Source organism: Felis catus, chromosome D1, assembly GCF_018350175.1.
Source record: "Felis catus isolate Fca126 chromosome D1, F.catus_Fca126_mat1.0, whole genome shotgun sequence".
NCBI lineage: Eukaryota > Metazoa > Chordata > Mammalia > Carnivora > Felidae > Felis > Felis catus.
The window spans coordinates 20019368-20041086 of NC_058377.1; the positions used below are offsets into that span (position 1 = coordinate 20019368).

At 45.2% G+C, this 21719-nt stretch overlaps 1 protein-coding gene across 7 annotated transcripts in view; it reads left to right on the forward strand.

Moving 5' to 3' along the window:
- The window catches only part of JHY (junctional cadherin complex regulator), a 62331-nt gene that overhangs the window by 17284 nt on the left and 23328 nt on the right, over positions 1 to 21719 (forward strand). For 5 of the 7 annotated variants that reach the window (XM_045038436.1, XM_023239206.2, XM_045038437.1 and 2 more), the window contains one exon: positions 19934 to 20047. The exons of the other annotated variants lie outside the window; for them this stretch is intronic. In XM_045038436.1, the coding sequence (XP_044894371.1) occupies positions 19934 to 20047 (114 nt within the window). The remainder of the gene's footprint in view (positions 1 to 19933; positions 20048 to 21719) is intronic. 7 annotated transcript variants of the gene reach the window in all.

Sequence of the window (21719 nt, forward strand, 5' to 3'; positions counted from 1 at the left end):
GAAATGGCTGGACACCACTTCCTTTGAGATGGTGATGTCATTGTAACCACATGGCTAAGACAAATGTCCTTGCTCTTCTTTGAGGAATCAGGGGAGTTATTCCACTAATTCTTAAGAGCAAAATCAAAGCCATCAATGGCTTACAATGCTAGAATTCAATTATATCCAAAATATCTCCATTCAAGGAAACAGAATTTAAAAAGAAATTTTTTTTAATGTTTATTCATTTTTGAGAGAGAGAGACAGAGACACAGTGCGAGCAGGGGAGGGGCAGAGAGAGAAAGAGAGAGAGGGAAACACAGAATCCCAAGCAGGCTCCAGGCTCTGAGCTGTCAGCACAGAGCCTGACACGGGGCTTGAACTCACGAGCTGCGAGATCATGACCTGAGCTGAAGCTGGATGCTTAACCGACTACGCCATCCAGGCACCCCAAATGCAGTTTTTTTTTTTTAACTGCCTATTCCATTAGATAAAACAGAGGACTGAACGTATGGTTCCCTGTGCTGGTTACCTGGTTTTCAACCCTCTTAAATGCCCAATACAACGGAGGTGACATGACAAACTCACATCAGAAACAGCAACTCACATACACAAGTTATTCTCAACTTAGATTTTAGATACATATTGTGTGGTAGTGGCAGAGGGGCGGGGTACATCATGTGGTTGTTTGGTCATCGTTTTTCATTCTCCACGTGATTTTATTACCTTTCCAACCATGATTGATAATCACTACACCTTCCTTTATTCTGGGCAGATGATATAATTAAACTTTAGTTTCTCCATCTATAAAAGTAGAATAAATGCCCCCCCCCTTTCTCATCTGATCATTTCTAGAATAAATTCTATCCCAGATGATGGATTCAAAATCTATTTCATGGGCACTCATTAACGATCCTATCAGCCCACCTCCTGGTGGACATGTCTGTGGATGTAAAAAAAAAAAAAAAAAAAAAGAAAGAAGGTCTGGGGTGCCTGGGTGGCTCAGTCGGTTAAGCTCCTGTCTTCGGCTCAGGTCATGACCTCACGGCTCATGGGTTTGAGCCCCACGTCAGGTTCTGTGCTGACAGAGCCTGGAGCCTGCTTCAGATTCTGTGTCTCCTTCTCTCTGCCCCTACCCTCCCTGCTTGCGAGCCCTCTCTCTCCTCTCTCTCTCAAAAATAAATGTTTAAAAATTGTTAAGAAAGAAAAGAAGGGCCGGATCAGTATATCTACCATCCATATTGGGGAAATAGCTTGAAATTCATTACCTACTAACGTGGAATCATTTTCAAATAAGAAGGAAAGGGTATTAAATGAGGATGCCCTTAAACCCATTCCAGATTCAAACTGGTGTTAAAGTGCTCTAACCTGTTCTAACCTGTAGCTTTTCTTTTCTTTTCTTTCTTTTTTTTTTTTTTGATAGAACAAGAGAGATGAGGTAGATGAACATTTGAGATTTTCCCTTAATTCAGAAAATCCTTTTATAGTCTTAAAGGATTAGGGTCACATCCTTGCCTTTGTAACTTATAATAAAACAAAGGAATGGATGTATTATATTCAGCTGAATTATCAAAACACTTAGCAGAATTTAATTTTGACCCAATTTTAGATGTTAACATAATTTTCATGAAGCTTAGGTGGAATTGTGGATTTTGCTTCATTGCCCATTTAAAAATATAAATAGGGGTGCCTGGGTGGCTCAGTTGGTTAACCGTCTGACTTTGGCTCAGGTCATGAGTTCAAGCCCCACGTCAGGCTCTGTGCTGACAGCTCCGAGCCTGGAGCCTGCTTCAGATTCCGTGTCTCCCTCTCTCTCTGCTCCCCCCCCACTCATGCGCGCGCGTGCACCCGCGCTCTCTCTCTGCCCCTCTGCCACTTGCACTCTCTCTCTCTCTCTCTAAGATAAACATTAAAAAATTTAAAAAAAAATTTAATATAAATTCAACAGTCCAGTATCTGTGAAAAATGCTTAGCCAGTAGTTTCCCCCAGACAAGAACAATATTTTTCATTTATTTTTAAACGTGTTCTCCAAAGCAGCCAATCTAGGAGAGGCAAATAATGAAGCCAAAGGAAAGAGTTATATGTCTACTAATAAAAGTGAAAATAGCTTTATTATAAACTCTTTAATTGCTGATTTTTTTTTTTTAACATTTATTTTTGAGACAGAGAGAGAGCATGAACAGGGGAGGGTCAGAGAAAGAGGGAGACACAGAATCTGAAACGGGCTCCAGGCTCTGAACTGTCAGCACAGAGCCCGACGCGGGGCTCGAACCCATGGACCGTGAGATCACGATCTGAGCCGAAGTCGGACGCTCAACCGACTGAGCCACCCAGGCGCCCCTAACTGCTGATTTCTTAATTGCTAATTTTTCTTAGTAGTTGTACCTTAATTTACAGACAACATTGGGGTGAATTGACTGTCAGTGATTCCACAGCATAATTCTGTGTTATGCCAGTGAGGAAGCTTCAAAGCATTTTTGGCCCGCTCAATCTTTAAGCTCATGAATTAGTCTTTGAAGTGGCCATTGACCTTGTCTGCCACTTGGTCCAGGTTTAAATGTTGAAGGGCTTATTTATAATTATAATCGAAAGTGTTTCTTCATCATTTCCCAACATATATTTCCTTCATCTTACTCCATTAAAAAAAAAAAAAAAGGTAGCAATTTAAAAATAAACAGGCTAGAAATCAGTTTAACCTAACAGGGATATGATACATGTAACTTGTTTTACTGAATTATATATAGTCAATAGCATAGAATGATGTGTTCCTTTCATTATTTATATATGAAATATGTGCAGGTCTTTCTGCTAGTAGAGATTAAAAGTTCCCTTATGGGCAAGAACTATGCTTTGGACTTATCTTTTTTTTAGCTTATTTATTTATTTTGAGAGAGAGAGAGAGAGAGAGAGCGAGCGAGCGAGCGTGAGCAGGGGCGGAGCAGGGAGAGAGAGAGACAGAGAGAGAATCCCAAGCAGGCTCCATACTGTCAGTGCACAGCCCGATGTGGGGCTCGAACCCAGGAACCGTGAGATCATGACCTGAGCTGAAGTTGGATGCTTAATCGACCGAGCCACCCAGGCGCCCCCACTTTGTAGTTATTTTTAATCTTCGTGGTAATGAGCCTAACATATGGCAAGGTCTCAGTAAATATATGGGAAATGAAAACTGAATCTCTTCCATCACCTCCAAACTTATTCTCTTCAGTATAAAGTTTTTTTGAGGGGGAAATCGTATTTCCAGAGCAGTGGTTAGAAAGCCTCACTGGATATTAGATTCACCTGAGAAACGAATTGTACAATGATTCTTGGCTTCACCCAGACCAACTGACATCTCGGGGTAAGATCCTGAGAGCCAGTATTTTTCTTTCAAAGCTCCCCAAGTGATTCTAATATTTAGCCAAGATTGAGAGGATCCTTGATCTAACGGAGTGGTTCAGGGGCACCTGGGTGGCTCAGTTAGTTAAGCATCTGACTCTTGATTTTGGCTCAGGTCATGATCTCCCGGTTTGTGAGATCGAGCCCCGCATCAGGCTCTGCGCTGACAGGGCAGAGCCTGCTTGGGATTCTCTCTCTCTCTCCCTCTCTCTCTCTCTCTCTCTCTCTCTCTCTCTCTCTCTCTCTCTCTCTCTCTCTGCCCCCCTCTCTTGCAAAATAAATAAATAAACATTCAAAACAACAACAACAGTGGTTCCCAAACGTTAGTGTGCATCAGAGCCAACTGGAGGGTTTATTAAAACAGACAGCTGGACCTAACCTAGGGTTTCTGATGTAGCAGGCATAGGGTGGGACCCAAGAATTTGAATTTTCTACATAGTTCTGAGTGATGCCACTTCTGCTATCAGGCCCACTGAGAATCATGGATCTTTTTTTCCCCTCAAACTTTTCGAAGGCACTAATGAGCCACCTCAGGATCTTGTTAAAATACAGATTTCGATCGAGTAGGTCGGAGGCAAGACTTAATTAAGAGTGTTCATTTCGAACAAATTCCCAGGTGATGTCAAGGCTGCCCTACCACACATAAAGCACGTACAGGGGTTTCCAGAGACCCAAAGTCAAAGTTGGGTACGTGAGTACCCACAGAGCATTGATGTTTTCAATGGCTGATAGGATTGTTCTGTGGATTTGGGAGCAGGAGGTTAAGTATTGGGTGTGGCAGGTGCGGAAGTTATTGTTTTAGATTAAGCAGCATCTATCTGGAAGGTTTTCATATTTGAAAATCTATTGTCTCCTCCTAATTTCTTTGAAAAAGATGACAAGTGTCTTACAACTAGAAATACTGAAAGGACAAATGACACCTGTTGCCAAATGAATGACTTAATGTCAATTGCCATTACACAGCCAAGGAAACCAGCTTCTTAATACATTTTATTGTTGCAAGCATCCCTGCCCAGTTGAGTAATACAGGGTCTTAAGTAGTGTATTGTATTTGGGAAGATTTGATAGTAAATCTAAGGGGCACCTGGGTGGCTCAGTTGGGTAAGCATCCAACTTCAGCTCAGCTTGTGATCTCATAGTTCTTGAGTTCGAGCCCTGCTTCGGGCTCTGTGCTGACAGCTCAGAGCCTGGAGCCTGCTTCACATTCTGTGTCTCCCTCTCTTTCTGCCCCTCCCCTGCTTACACTCTGTCTCTGTCTCTCTCAAGTAAATAAATAAATAAACATTAAAAATGTTTTTTAAAAAAGAAAGTAAACCTAAGAAATTTACATTTAAAAAAAGTCAACAGTGTTTTTAAAAAACAAAACTCAAAAAAAAGCTGATTAAGTTCAGATGAAATCTAAAACCAGGAATAAAGAAAGCTCTGGAAATTAAGAATCATGCGAGAGGGGCACCTGGGTGGCTCAGTCGGCTGAGCATCCGACTTCAGCTCAGGTCATGATCTCACAGTTCGTGGGTTCGAGCCCCACGTTGGGCTCTCTGCTGACAGCTCAGAGCCTGGAGCCTGCTTCGGATTCTGCGTCTCCCTCTCTCTCTGCCCCTCCCGCTCTCAAAATGAATAAACATTAAATTTTTAAAAAATTAAAAAAAAAGAATCCTGAGAGAATCTAGTACTACCACATAGTGTATTATAAAGTCTCAATAATTAAATACCAGGGTAACATTTAATGCATATACAGACATTAAAAAGTGGTAGAAAGTCTAGAAACAGAGCCAAATTACATACGGGAGTATAGGATATGATACTATGATTCGATGAAGCAGGATCTCAAGTCAGTGAGGAAATGATGGCTTGTTCGATAAAACAAATGGGTAGCCATCTGGGCAAAAATGAAGTCATATCCATACCTCATATCATACAACAAGCTAAATTCCAAATGGGTCTAATATTTAATTGAAAAATTAAACCGTAAAAATACTAGGTGGAAAAAAAAACAAGAAAATTCTCCTATAACCTCAAAATGGTTCACAGTCCAAAATCTATAAAAGACTGAGAAATTTGACTACATAAGTATCAGAAACTTCTGCAGAGAAAAAGCCTAAGAAAGTCAAAATATAAAGAACAAAGTAGAAAAATACTTCTAATTCATATCATAGATGGAACACTAATATCTCCAATATATAAAGAGCTCCTAGAAATCAAGACCAAAAAATCCCAATATAAAAATACACAAAGGCGGGAATAGATAATTCACAGAAAAGTTAATTACCTGTATCTATGAAACATGAAAAGATCCTCAACCTCAGTCATTAGGCCTCAGCCTTTAGGCCAAAATAGTACAGAATAGTTGGTGAGAGAATAAATTAGTATAACTGATACGGAAGACATTTTGTTAATATCTATTTAAAATACAAATACATTTACTCCCTGAAAAAGTAAAGCATAATGGCTAAGAGAATAGACTTTTGAGCCACGGCGGCTGGCACTGACACCTGCTAGCTGTCTGACCGTGGGCAGGTGGCTTAACCTCTATGTGCCTCAGTTTCCTCATCCTTAAAAAAATAAATAGGGGCACCTGGGTGGCGCAGTCGGTTAAGCGTCCGACTTCAGCCAGGTCACGATCTCGCGGTCCGGGAGTTTGAGCCCCGCGTCGGGCTCTGGGCTGATGGCTCAGAGCCTGGAGCCTGTTTCCGATTCTGTGTCTCCCTCTCTCTCTGCCCCTCCCCCGTTCATGCTCTGTCTCTCTCTGTCCCAAAAATAAATAAAAAACATTGAAAAAAAAATTTTTTTTAATAAATAAATAAATAAATAAATAATAGTACTTTCTCCCAGAATTATTAAGAAGATTAAATCAATGGGTTAATATAGGGAGTGTGCTTAGATCAATGCCTGGCTTATAGCAAAAACTACACAAGTGTTAGCAATGATTATGATTTTTTTTTTTTTTTAAGTAGGCTCTGTGCCCGGCATGGAGCCCAATGCGGGGCTTGGACTAACGACCATGAGAACAAGATGTGAGCTGAGATCAAGAGTTGGACACTTGGGGCACCTGGGTGGCTCAGTCTGTTAAGTGTCTGACTCTTCATTCTGGCTCAGGTCATGGTCTTATGGTTCACGGGATCAAGCCCCGCACTGGGCTCTGTGATGACAGCACAGGGCCTGCTTGGGATTCTCTCTCTCTTCTCTCTGCCCCTCCCCCTTTTGCACTCTCTCTCAAAACAAATAAATAAACATTAAAAAGAGAGAGAGAGAGAGGCGCCTGGGTGGCTCAGTCGGTTGAGCTTCTGACTTCGACTCAGGTCACCACCTCGCGGTCTGTGAGTTCGAGCCCCGCGTCGGGCTCTGTGCTGCTGACAGCTCAGGACCTGGAGCCTGCTTCGGATTCTGTGTCTCCCTCTCTCTCTGCCCCACCCCCACTCATGCTCTGTCTCTTTCTGTCAAAAATAAACAAACATTAAAAAAAAGAGAGAGAGAGAGTTGGACACTTACCCGACTGAGCTCCCCAGGCACCCCACAATTATTTTTAGTTGACCCAATACATTCCACTCCGAGGCATTTTTCCTAGTTAGGTATGTGCAGTTTTTAAATAAATCGTGTATAGGATTATTCATTTCAGCCTTATTTTTAATAGCAAAAGACTGGAAACTACCCAAATGTCTACTATTTGGGGCATACTGAAATTATAGTACATCCATAAAGTAGAGGACATTGTAACTGTTAAAAAAAAAAAAAAGGAATGGGGATGTTCTCCATGACCTCTTATGGATAACTTATCAGGGCTTATTAACAGAGAAAGTAAAGGTGTAGAAGAATGGCACATACAGTGTAAAAAAAGTGAGGAAGAATAAAGATACACTTTTTTATTTTATTTTTAAAAAAATTTTTTTTCAACGTTTTTATTTATTTTGGGGACAGAGGGAGACAGAGCATGAATGGGGGAGGGGCAGAGAGAGAGGGAGACACAGAATCGGAAACAGGCTCCAGGCTCCGAGGCATCAGCCCAGAGCCCGACGCGGGGCTCGAACTCACGGACCGCGAGATCATGACCTGGCTGAAGTTGGACGCTTAACCGACTGCGCCACCCAGGCGCCCCTAAAGATACACGTTTTGTTCGGAACGCATAAAAAACCCTGATAGGACTGGCGGGTGCTAATTGCAGAGGGTGGACGGGGGGCCAGAGTGAGAGCACAGCTTTTCCCCTTATATCCTTTGATAGCTCCTCTCTTTGGAACCATGCCTATGGATCCACAACACACAACATCTTGTAATAACCCTTGTAACTATACACCCCCGAGTGCTTGGGGGTGACCTAAAATGCATTCTCTGCTTTTAAATAATGACTCAGAACCACCGACTTTTCAATTCAATTGCTCCGCAATTTTTTGTGTGTGCCATTTTTCATACATCTGCTGATCGTACATTAAAATGCACTGGAAATCACCTTGAAATACACGAGAAGATCTTTATCACATGCCGTGGAAAGCAAGGAACGGATATAAAAACGAACACACACTAGAGGGCACCTAAGTATCACAGTCAGCCAGGAGCTTTGCTGGGGAGTATTCAAGGCTTAACTTTTTTATTCATGGTTTGTTCAGCGTTTGCCGGAAACGCACCAGGATTTGAGCCCATGTATGATCTATCATGAAAAGAAAGTGGGGTCTTGAAAAAGGAACTGCCTTTGTGTCTTGATTCCAGAATGACTCTGAAGACTGATAAAGGTGAAATCTAGCATGCTTGGAAAACAGCAGGAACAGCTTTAGACACGCTATTCCTCTCCTGTCCTTCCTTAGAAAGTACAGATGCTTTTCAAGTGCAAACACAGAAACGTTATTCAGTCGCCCTGTAGCCTTGAAGCCAATATAAAGCCCTGTAAGTATCCACTACCCATTTTGAAGGTCAACATACGTTTGTGGCTCTTGCTGCGACAGCAGGTCAGTCAGCCCACACACCTTTAATGAGCACCAACGATGTGCTCGGCATGGAACAGAAAACAAGACACACAGAGCCTAGGATGCAAGGAGCTTACCTTCCAGTCACGTGACAGAGGCAAGAAACGTGTAACAAGATAATTTCAAACGCCAATAAAAGCCTCAGAGGATGCTGAATAGCTACTTAATGAAATGATGAGGGGGAGCCTAACTGGGATGGTTGGGTTCTTGGGAAGGGCTCGGGGACGTCGTCCAAGTTGAGGCGTGGACGGACGGCAAAGGGAAAACGTCGGGAGCTCTGGGGGACCAGCTTCGTTCGGTCTGTGCCAGCCTTGGGAGCAGCATTCTCCCGTAGGGGCAACACGATGTCATGGGAGAAAAAAACAAAACCAACGCAAAGCGCTAGTTTGGGAGTCAGACCATCATGGATTATACATCCTGGCTCCCCCAACGTCCTAGGTGGTGGCACTTCCTCGACATCTGAGCAAGAAATTCTTTAAACTTTACCTTCTTCATCTATTACGTGGGGTCAACGTCTGCCTTGGAGGCTTATTGGAAAAAAAATTATAATACAAAGCCCCCGACGCACTGCAGACACTCAGCAGAGGGAAGCTGTTACCAACACTGAGCATTCCGAAGCCACGGCTTCTAAACAGATTGTTTTCTTTTTTCAGGTTACAGTGACGCAAAAGGAAAGGGATGGGGCTTCAGGTGGGATAAGAAAGTGTAGCTAAAAGGATAGCATGTAAATGCCCTGCCAGCCCGGTCGACGGCAGGACCCCCAGAAGACCGTCCGCGAAGCGGGCAGGCGGAGGGACACTTCACACTTGCCATGTTGTAGGTCAGACTCAGACTCTCAGACTCGCACACCCTCTCCGAGACCCAGCCCCTTCCTGCTGCTTCAGTCTTTTTATTTATTTTTTGTCATCCTCCCCCTTGCATCTTCTGGGAGCTCGCGGCTCCCCGAACCCAGCATCTCCCCTGTGTTTCTGGCCACACTGATGGACGACCCTTCCCTATCTTGTTTGCTTAGGAAAACTGTACCCCCCTCTTGCGATGCAGCTCAAAGGCCTCGGCCTCGTACCACAGGTTCAGGGTTATTGGGATGACCGAATGAGATACTATGTGTGAAAGCCTTGGATGGGCATGTCGCCCTACATGTCTATTATTATTGACATTTAATTTGAACTTAGTCTCCCACTAGAGAAGATTAACAGTTAAGTGATACATTGCTTGCCTTTTCCATAGTTTCAGCCTTAGCAAAACATTTGGCTGTCTAGAAAATCAGGCTTTACCTTTAAATGATCATCTTTTTCTAAACACATCTGGCTAGAAACGTAGAATCCCGTTCTAGAGAATTCTTCCAGTCTGATGGCATGTTCGAGTCTCACCTCTTTATGCTGGTAAAAACGTTTCTTCTACAGAGTAAGTACTCTGTGCGTTCATTGATTGGCCTTTTTTTTTTTTCTTCTGCCCCGTGCGACCGCAACAAGAGCACTTACTTACGACAGCCTAATTTATTTTTTTTTTTAATTTTTTTTTCAACGTTTATTTTTGGGACAGAGAGAGACAGAGCATGAACGGGGGAGCGGCAGAGAGAGAGGGAGACACAGAATCGGAAACAGGCTCCAGGCTCCGAGCCATCAGCCCAGAGCCTGACGCGGGGCTCGAACTCCCAGACCGCGAGATCGTGACCTGGCTGAAGTCGGACGCTTAACCGACTGCGCCACCCAGGCGCCCCACGACAGCCTAATTTAAATTGAACTTTACGGTTTTGTCCAGTGTGTTGCTTAAGGCGTCTTTCCGCGCGTGCTGTTTCGCACTGGCTTGGGCTACCAGTTGTATGATCCACAGAGTGGCACTCCATTAACTCCATGTGACTGAGGAGGGATCCACGAAAAGAGAACCTTTCCACGTAACGAAAGCATGCCCTTTCGAAAGCCAGAAGTGATCGTCACACGAGTAATCGTGTCTCAGGACAGCTTGCACAGAGGCGCCCGGTGTGCCCAACCCTTCCGTGCCATCTTGCCCAGGCCATACGGCGTGGCTCTGTGGTAAGGTCGGGAGCTGTGGCAACGGGAAGAAGCCGTTCTTTTGCGGCTTGTCAGTATATCTGCTCTTCGGGACCTTCTGGCCCCGTGGCAAGCCCCCAGAGTAAAGAGTGGGTACCAAGTGGCAGCTGCTGTAGCAGAGACACGTACGGCCCCGAAGGAACACAGAAGAAAAAGTGCGCGAGTCTGGCAGGGGAAGTCAGAGAGGGCTTCACAGAAGAGGCGATCGTTAAACAGATTCTCTAAAAAGCAGAAGTTAGCAGGTGGCGGTGGGCGGAAAAAGTATTGAGGCCTAGGGAGTGAGGTGCCATGGTGTAAAAGCAATGAGAGGATGCTGGGGCGCCTGGGCGGCTCAGTCGGTTGAGCGTCCGACTTCGGCTCAGGTCATGATCTCACGGTCCGTGAGTTCGAGCCCCGCGTCGGGCTCTGTGCTGACGGCCTGGAGCCTGCCTCAGATTCTCTGGAGCCTGCTTAGGATTCCGTGTCTCCCTCTCTCTGCCCCACCCTCACTCGTGCTCTCTGTCTCTCAAAAATAAATAAATGTTAAAAATAAATTTTTTTAGAAAAGCATTGAGAGGATGCTGTTTAGGTAGAAGCCCCCCTGGTACAGTGGGAACCTCTAGGATACAGGTCAGGAATGGTATTTGGTCAATCAATCCAAGTGGCTTGGGTGCCTGGGTGGTTCAGTTGGTTAAGCATCTCACTCTTTTTTTTTTTTTTATGTTTATTTTTGAGAGGGAGAGAGAGTGTGAGCAGGGGAGGGGCAGAGAGAGAGACACAGAATCCGAAGCAGGCTCCAGGCTCTGAGCTGTCAGCACAGACCCTGACATGGGGCTCGAACTCACGAGCCGTGAGATCATGACCTGAGCCAAAGTCGGATGCTTAACCGACGGAGCCACCCAGGCACCCCAAGCATCTTATTCTGGATTTCGGCTCAGCTCGCGATCTCAGTTTCATGAGTTCAAGCCCCATGTCGGGCTCTGGGCTGGCCTAGCAGAGCCTGGTTGGGATATTCTCTCTCTCTCTCTCTCTCTCTGCCCCTCCGCCTCCCCACTCCTGCTCTGCCTCTCTCAAAATCAATAAATAAACCTAAGAAAAAAAGCAGTCAAAGCAGATATGAACAATGATAATCTGAGATAGTTGATTTTCACGTGAAGTATATAAACATACATTAATTCACCAACCTTTAACAGAGGGGCCAAGGCCTCTTCTGTCCGTGCATATGCTACCAGGGTATTGCGTCATCTTTCCTGAATCAGTCTGAGAGCTAAGATTTATACTTTGGATTTCTTTTTTTTTTCCTCAACGTTTTTTTTTTTTTTTTTTTTTTTTTTTTTTGGGACAGAGAGAGACAGAGCATGAATGGGGGAGGGGCAGAGAGAGAGGGAGACACAGAATCGGAAACAGGCTCCAGGCTCCGAGCCATCAGCCCAGAGCCCGACGCGGGGCTCGAACTCACGGACCGCGAGATCGTGACCTGGCTGAAGTCGGACGCTTAACCGACTGTGCCACCCAGGCGCCCCATATACTTTGGATTTCTTAAAAGCAGAGGGAAAACTTAAAAAGCCTAGGATCTAAGAACATAATCTTTGATTTTGCTAATAACCATTTCCATAATCTTTTACAGCTTTCCCCCTGCCCTACTTCTCATTTTGCCTTTTGCTTTGCTGGGTCATTCTAAGTTATTTTACTTAGTTGTCGTGAAAATAATGACTCTCTGTTCACACACAGACTTCTCCAAACAATCTGACCTTCCAATGAATTTTATAATTTTAATAACATGTGTGATAGAAATCAACAGGTTTGCAAACAAATGCAGAAAGAACTGCTGGTAAACATACAGTTCAACTACCGGAGACAGAAATACCCAGGCATCCTAGAGAGCAGCTGGCCAGTCATGGCATCTGGCTGTGGGCATTAGTTGGGATATCTTTTTTGGTTTTTTCTAATGTTTATTTTTGAGAGAGAGCAAGCGAGCAAGGGAGGGGCAGAGAGAGAGGGAGACACAGAATCGGAAGCAGGCTCCAGGCTCCGAGCTGTCAGCACAGAGCCCGACGCGGGGCTCGAACTCACGGACCGTGAGATCATGACCTGAGCCGAAGTCGGACGCTCAACTGACTGAGCCACCCAGGCGCCCCAGGATATCTTAAAGAAGGACTAGAGGGTATTACTTAATCCGGTAAATTGAGACGACGAATACTTCCGTGTTGCATGGGACTAGATTGTGTGGATGGGAGTGTAGGTATTTAGGCAGAGAAACTGGCTGGTGCCTTTCATGCAGGCCCTTGTAGGTCACTGTAATGCAGGGGCTCTCAGAATGTGGTCCCTCAATCAGCGTCAGCATTGCCTGGGAACTTATTAGCCGTGCAAATTCTTGGGCCCCATCCTATACTTCTTGAATCAGAAACTCTCGGGCGAGGCCCAGGAATCTATTTTATTTTTTAATTTTGGAGAGAGTGCACACACAAGCGGGGGAGAGGGGGAGAGGGAGAGAGAGAGAATCTTAAGCAGGCTCTGTGCTCAGTGCACAGTCTGACACGGGGCTCCATCCCACGACCCTGAGATCAGGACCTGAGCTGAAACCAAGAATTAGACACTCAACCCACTGAGCCACCCAGGCGCCTCCCCCGCCCCCAGCCATGTTTTCATAAACACTCCAAGTGATTCCAATACATGCTCAAGTTTTAGAATGCTGCGCTAAGGAAGTATCTTTTCCTCTACACGACATAGAATCATTGAAGGATTTTAGTAAGGGAACAATTTGAATTATGTGGTCATCCAGGGGTCCCACGTCCACATTCTTAGTTGTGCTATATAGAACTCGGGCTCTGCTGGTTAACCGAACACAAAATCTCATTCGTATTCTTGAAAACAGTTAATTGCATCGTTCACTTGCCTATATTTATTACCAGCTTATGGTGGGTCAGGCATTGTCTTAGGTACCTAGAATACATCACTGAACCAAATTCCAAAAAATTCCAACCACCGTGGGGCTAACTTTCTAGTAGGAGGAGACGGACAATAGACAGAATAGATAAATCAGTGCAAGGGAGAGAACTAGAGCAGAGAAATGGTGAATTTGGGGCTGGGGGGAAATTATAGTTTCAAAGAGGTCATGAAGGAGGTGAGAGAGCACATGATGCAAACATTTGAGGGAAGAGTGTTCCTGGAAGAAGGAACAGCACATGTGAAGTGTGAAGGGCCAGTGGTCCTAGGCCAGGCGAGCAAGGGAAAGGGAAGAGGATGCCTACTTTGCACCTTATGTTGTTGACAATCGGCGACCCGGCTTCCTCATAAACCACAAATGTAGCCAGATTAACAAGTAGATTCTATGTGTTCTGATGTCAATGGAGAGTTCAGTGCTCAATGCAGATAGGTCTTTTCACTTAGTAATATTTACTGAGCACGTCTGTGCCAGGCACATTCAGGGTCACCCTGCAGTTCCTGTGAGCCATGTCGCTAGAGCTGGGACTTAGAGTCTAGAGGGGAAACGAACCTAATGACCAAGGTAAGACTTGTTACAAAGGGGAAAGTACAAAGTGCCAAGGCCATAAGCTCAGTTGCATCTATTGGTAAGTAACCCCCGAGGAGTCAAGGAGGGCTTCCTGGAGGAAGTTATGTTTCAGCCAAGGCTGGAACAGGAACAGTGAATGGGATTGGTCAGAATAAATCAGGTGAAGAGGGGTTTCTCAGCAAAGGATGGCCTATGTGCGGACCTAGACATAATGGTACATGTGGCCCAACCATAGAACTGAGAAAATACGGTGTGAAAAGACCAAGAAGTATAGGATGCAGGGCCTTACAAACCTTTAAAGATTAAGGACAACGGAAAAGTACTGAAGGTTTGTTTCTTTTTTTTTTTTTTTTTTTCATTTCTATATTTTTGACGGAGAGAGCACAAGTGGGGAGGGGCAGAGAGAGAAGGAGACAGAATCCAAAGCAGGCTCCAGGCTCTGAGCTGTCAGCACAGAGCCAGCGGGACCGGAACCCGTGAACTGTGAGATCATGACCTGAGCCGAAGTCAGACATTTAGCCGACTGAGCCACCCAGGCGCCCCTGTAGGTTTTTTTAAGTTTGTTTATTTTTTGAGAGAGAGAGAGAGAGAGAGAGAATTTCAAGCAGGCTCCACACTGTCAGAGCAGAGCCTGACATGGGGCTCGAACTCATAACCCATGAGATTATGACCTGAGCTGAGGTCGGACCCTTAACCCACTGAGCCACCCAGGCACCCTACTGAAGGGTTTTTTAAAGTGGTGGCTTAGCATAATTAGTTCAGGGGTTTTTTAAGCTGCGGTATCTTACAGGGAGAATGAATGTAAAAAATAATAGATCCAGAGGTCTCGAGGCCCTCAAATTCTTATTGAACACATACTTGTGAAATACATTAGGAAGTGATCGGCAGGCACGGAGAAAGCGGCCCACGGGAGCCAAAGTATCTCACGTGTATTGTCTCTAAACAGCTGAATAATTACTACAGGTCCCCAGACAATCCAAGTAGCCGTGCGACGTATCGGAGGTGGAGCCCCCCCGTGGCAGGCTCTCTGGACCGCCACGCCTCCACCTGTTTTGCTGGCCACGTATGAACAGAGGTGGCAGCACCCATGTGAGTGGGTGGGGACTGACACGGAGCAGAATGTACGAGAAATAGGACAGAATTAATACAGCAGATCGCTCGTCAGCCAAGTTAACAAACGCTCATTGAATACGGCGACTATGCACCGAAGGGAGGGTTTCAATAGCAGACGTGTTGGGGTGAGGGTGGGTGAACGCTACATTTCAGAAATCAGACTCCTTGATCTGCTTTAATTTGGGCACGTGCTAGTTAATACCCTCAAGGAATAACAAGGAAACAAATTAATAGTGGGGCTCCCCATAAAGTTAAAAAAAACACACACATAACATCAAGGAATAAAGGAGCCAAACATCCAGCGACTGCAGGACTTAAGGCTGATATGCTTTGCAAACACAATTCAGCATGTGTCGTGCAGATGCGCTAATTCACATATCGCTCTTGGTTAAAGCCTCAACTTTTTTGTGCGGTGCCGATTTCTCTCTGAGAACCTGCCCAGTTTCTTTGAGAGAGAAGCCGCAGCCCAGTCTAGCTCAGCTGTACTCAATCTGAGTTGCTTTCCTTCCTACAAACCCTCACTTCAAAGCAAGGAACATAATGTACAATTTTTTAATGGCTCTAGACCCAGGCACTCAGGCTCTCTGCTCTGCGCCTTACCTCAGTGTAAACACCTAATCAGGATTGCCCGCGCTTCATCAATAGCAGCCAAATGCAATTCGAGAACCACAAGCCTTTGAAGTCCTCCCGGCAAAGGCCGGTTTTCTAGTCTGGGATAATGACATGCCATGATTGCTGTCTTTGTTGTATCTTTTCAGTAGAGAAGCAATTATAGGCCCCAATTTAACAGAATAGACATTACGCAGCTTATGATGCTCAAAATGCAATTTCATTTGATCATTTTCTCGATTTGATTGGTATTAATAGAATGGTTCACAAAAAAAAAAAAAAGTAGCTGGCAGAGGTTGTGTCCCACTCCACTTTCAAAGAGATAACGTAGAAAGAAGCATGCTTTACTTGCTCGGAGTCTCTCGCTGGGGTGATTCAGACACGGAGTCCACCGAAACAGCGTGTGGATGGAAACATCACGCAGCCCACATTCTCTGGGGAAGGCAGGGTAGGGCAATGCATTTTTAATTTGTAAATTCTTTACCAGAGGCTGTGTAGGGGATCCCATTACTGGTCGTCAAACCATCGATATCACCAGTGAAAAACTGAGTTAACGAAACCAAGTCCCCTTCCCAGAAGCCCAGGGAATCAAACATCCTAGTGGAGGCTCTAGGAGATCAACCCAACTTTTCCTCCCAGGCTCCAGATAACGTTTTTGTCCAAGATATCGCTCATTTGAGGTTGGAAAAAGGATTATTTCCTTGCCTGCTTAGACAGCCTATTTAGACTTAATTTTTTTCATGTTTATTTGTTTTTGAAGGAGAGACAGAACATGAGCTGGGGAGGGGCAGAGAGAGAGAGGGAGACACAGAATCGGAAGCAGGTTCCCGGCTCTGAGCTGTCAGCACAGAGCCCCACGCGGGGCTGGAACTCAAGAACTGTGAGATCATGACCTGAGCCGAAGTCGGACGCTTAACTGACTGAGCCACCCAGGCGCCACCCCCCCCCCCAACTTTTTTTTTTTTTTTCAAACTCTGTTGGCCTTCATTTCTCCTCCAGGAAAGAGACGATTTTACTTTTAAATGAGTGGTGTTTCCTTTTAACATCATGGCAACAAGGGATGGAGACCTTTACAGTAAGAGGAGCAAAAGCTGTAAAACCCTAATGCTTGTATAATCCCCTTGTGTTTCTTGAACCGGTGCCATGAGAGGGACAGAGACATGGGCATCATGACACAGTGGTTCCTGACCTTGGGTGGCAGCGTTCATATTTCTTAACTATCTCAGTGCAAGTTACACTGTTTCGTGGTGTTGGGAAGCTTAGCTTTCGCGGAGTAGGTAATCCTTCAAAATCTGCTGATCAGTCCCATTTGTAATCAGAAAAATCCCCATGACCCAACGGCACAAGTCGCTCCGTGTATTTGCCAGGATGGTTCGAGCATCAAGAAGTTTTGTTTTCATTTTTCCCCATTTTCAGATCAACCTCTAAGTACCTACACTTCCACACCGTCAATTTGCCGTATCTCCGTATGCAAGTACGGTAACCATGACAGGGGTGCCTTCGGGTAGAGAGAAGATTTCACTTAAAATAAACGTTGTCTTTCTTGGGGCCAGAGAAGCCACAGGGAGTGGTGAGAAATGAGGTTATCTTTTTTTTTTTTTTTTAAGTTTACTTATTTTGAAAGAGAGAGTGCGAGTGAGAGCAGGGGAGAGGGGCCAAGGGAGAGGGGGGAAAGGGGGAGAGGAGGAGGGAGAGGGAGAGAGAGAGATCGATCCAGGCAGGCTGCACACTGTCAGCACAGAGCCCAACCCTGGGCTGGAACTCGCGAACCGTGAGATCACGACCTGAACCAAAATCAAGAGTTGGACGCTTAACCGACTGAGCCACAAAGGCGCCCTGAGGAATGAGGTTATCTTTACTGTCAGACGCTGACTTATTAATATGTAACAAATATTTCCCCCTCTTCCCTGTATTGACTCTGCATGTATGCGGAGTACGGAGCAGCAGGAGAATGGGAACACGTGAACGCACACGACGGACCCTAAACCCCATGCTTCTTCCAGCATTACACGGCTCGCTGCGCGTCACACTACGCAGCCCACCGGGGACAATTTAATAAAACAAGTATAAGATCCAAAACCTAAATTTGAAAGTTATTATCAGTTTCGAAAGGGCAAGCTCGACATTGACGAGCCATCGGGCACGGTGGCCAAAGGAACCCAAGCTGGGTAACCTGTCCCGGGACGAATGGCAAAGAAATCTTGCCACCGCGCCCGTGAATAAGAGGAGGTTTAGCAAAGGCATCACAGTCGGCTTCTGTTATTTGGGGCCATCGTCTGAACGAGCCAAACAGTCTCATTTTGTTTGACTTACTCCATTATTTCAGAAGGAAGCAGGCTAGAAATCACAGGAAGATGTATTTCTGCTCTCATAGGAAGAAATGTTAGCAACTGGGTGGCTCAGTGATGCGACAGTATGTTCACCATCCACGAAACAGGGATTAAGAGAGCTAGTGTTTTACTCCGTGGGATGGTCGAGAGGACCAGGTCTCCTACAGAAAAAAAGGAATATTCTCAAGCCACCTTATGCCTTCTCCCCTCCTTAGTCCACAGAAGGTCTTTAAACCTACAGTGACACAGACGGGAGTGTGTTTATTTTGAGAGAGAGAGAGAGGGAGGGAGGGAGGGAGAGATGTGCACACACATGAGCAGGAGAGAAGAGCAGAGCGGGGAGAGGGAAGGGGAGAGAATCCCAAGCAGGCTGCACACTCAGGCCGGAGCCCAACCCAGGGATCGATTCCAGGACCCTGGGATCATGACCTGAGCTGAAATCAAGAGTTGGATGCTCAGGGCACCTGGGTGGCTCCGTCGGTTAAGCGTCCGACTTCAGCTCGGGTCATGATCTCACGGTCCGTGAGTTTGAGCCCCGCGTCGGGCTCTGTGCTGACGGCTCAAAGCCTGGAGCCTGTTTCCGATTCTGTGTCTCCCTCTCTCTCTGCCCCTCCCCCGTTCATTCTCTGTCTCTGTCTCAAAAATAAATAAACATTAAAAAAAAAAAAAGAGTTGGATGCTCAACCATCTGAGCTGCACAGGCACCCCCTGGGGCATGTGTCTAAATAGCAAATGGATGGTATAGAAGTACTATAGTTATACTGGATTACCTCTAGAATCTTTTACCAACATTAAGACTGTATCACTTCAGGGGCGCCTGATATCTTGTCATTCCAACATCTGACTAAAGTTGAGAACCTCACTCTCCATCATTCAAATTCACTAAGTGCCAACATTACAAATTCTGCAAGTCAAAGATGATACTGCTCTCTATGTTTTTACGTTTTTAATTTTTTTTAACGTTTATTCATTTTTGAGAGAGAGACAGAACATGGGCAGGGGAGGGGCAGAGAGACAGGGAGACACAGAATCTGAAGCAGGCGCCGGGCTCTGAGCTGTCAGCACAGAGCCCGACACGGGGCTCGAACCCACCAACCGTGACCCGAGCTGAAGTTGGACGCTCAACCGACTGAGCCACCCAGGCACCCCAAAGATGATATCTGTAATAAGTGAGTTACTTGAGCAAAATTGCGAAATATCAGGCTCTGGAATTAGACTATTTGGTGCTTCTACTTACTAGCTGTTGATTCTGGGCAAGTTACTTAACCTCTCTGAGAGATGATAATCAGATCATCTGTTAATAGTTAATAGTTACATACCTGATATGGTAGTTAATAGTTACATACCTGATCAGCTTTAATATATTATAACTGATAGAATATATGCTAAGTGCTTAGGACAGCTACTAGCACACCATGCACATCCAATGAATATTGTTATTTCTGTTGTTGTTGTCGCTATCTTCAAGTACAGCGTTATTTCACTACGTTAGTATCTCATTTGATATACTCGACATTTGTGGCTACATTCAGTTCAGGTAACTGTTCGAAAACTGGGTCCCCTGAGTATATATCGAACATTTAAAGTACAGGGCATCTGGGTGGCTCAGTTGGTTGAGCATCCAACTCTTGATCTCAGCTCGGGCCATGATCTCACAGTTCAGGAGTTCGAGCCCCACATCAGGGTCTGTGCTGACAGTGCAGAGCCTGCTTGCGATTCTCTCTCCCTTCTCTCTCTGCCCCTACCCCACTCTTGCTCTCTCTCTCAATAAATAACTTTTAAAAGTTTTTTAATAAAAAAAATAGTTTGACCTCAAAGCACCAATTCTCACATCGTGCCTACAGGAGGAAACGTTATTTATTCCCATTTTCCTTAGGAACAATCCAGGTCCCTGAAGACCGAGATAGATCCTTGAACCGAAAGGAAAACACAGCCCTTCAGGGTCTCTTTCTAGGTTACACGGATGAGCCTCGTGGCTCTAAGACTAAGAAGAAACTTGTTAACATGCTCTCTCTGTTTTACCCTCTTAGATCTCCTACTCCATCAGTGTAACTGACAAGACGTCCATTCAGAATGCCAAAGAGACTGAAAACACTGCCATTGATCCTGTAGACAAATGGCATCAAAGAGCCCAACAGTTAAAGGTTACTCGCTAGACTGAATTTTAAATGGGTTTCGAGGGTTACTGCTAAATATCAATAATATCCACCACTGACTTCTTATTACTTACAGGTGTATTTTTTTTTTTAATGTTTATTATTTTTGAGAACGAGAATGCGAGTGGGAGAGGCACAGAGAGGGAGACATAGGATCCAAAGCAGGCTCCAGGCTCTGAGCTGTCGGATGCCTAACCGACTGAGCCACCCAGGCACCTCTATTTACAGGTCTATTCTTATGCCTGAGAATAGTTACCCACCATAGGTAAGACTGATTTCTACCCAGATGGGCAGAATTGCAATTGCTGGGTCGCAGGGTAGTTCTATTTTTAGTTTTTTGAGGAACCTCCATACTGTTTTCCAGAGTGGCTGCACCAGCTTGCATTCTCATCATTTGTTTATTTTTTTGAGGTTTGTTTATTTTTGGGGGGGAGGGGGGCGGACAGAGGATCCAAAGAGGGCTCTGTGCTGACAGCAGAGAGCCCAATGTGGGGCTTGAACCCACCAACCACAAGATCATGACCTGAGCCAAAGTCAGACACTTAACCGACAGAGCCACCCAGGCGGCACAGAACTCATTTGTTTATAACCCACTCCTGAATGAAGATAAAGAGGAACCAAGTATCTCAAGATCGTTAGACCTAACATGGCAGCAATACGGAGTGGCCCATGGGACGCTTCCAAAGGATTTGTTCATTTCAAAAGGATTTGTTAATTCCCTGCTGCGTCCTACACACCAGTCAGGCGTTCAGCATACCAATGCTGCAGGCTGCCTCTCCTTTTCCTCTTCAACTACCCAAATCTAGTGCCTTCCTTCTGGATGGAAGACCATGGAACCCGAGACATGAACATCTCAAGAAAAAGACACCGGAAACAAGGTCCCGAGACAATTTAAATTTATGCACCCTCACTTTAAAAATACTGACAACTGATGGTCGTCATAATCATTTTTTTCTTTTTTTGAATTTTTTTAAATGTTTCTTTTTTTGGGGGGTGGGTGGGGGACAGAGAGAGAGGGAGACACAGAATCTGAAGCAGGCTCCAGGCTCCCAGCTGTCAGCCCAGAGCCCGATGCGGGGCTCGAACCCACAAACAGCGAGATCATGACCTGAGCTGAAGTCGGATGCTTAACCAACTGAGCCACCCAGACGCCCCATCATCATTATTTTCTATGGAAGCATCCTACTCGTGCCTAAGGTCTCTACTTTAAACCAACTAATCCCTCTTCACTCTACCTTTCCACATAGGTCTTGTCCTGAATCATTCTGTGCTGTCCTGTGAACGTTCCTGGGTATTCCAAATCCCAATTCCGTTGTGTATCCAGAACTAGACCCAGTACTTTGCTGACTAGTGTGAGGAAGCACATTCCCAATAGCAGAAGATCCTTTCCCAGGCATGGAACAGGTCACCCATAGAAAAAAAAATGCAAAGTTCTCCAATTAAGTAAAGCTTCAAAAAAAAAAAAAATGAAATAGGAGATTTGCTTTCTTGCCACTCTAAAATAACTCTTGGGGCGCCTGGGTGACTCAGTCATTTAAGCGTCTGACTCTTGACTTCAGCTCAGGTCATGAGCTCACGGATCCTGAGATCAAGCTCCAGATCAGGCTCCATGGTGACATCACGGAGCCTGCTTGGGATTCTCTCTCTGTCCCCCACCCGT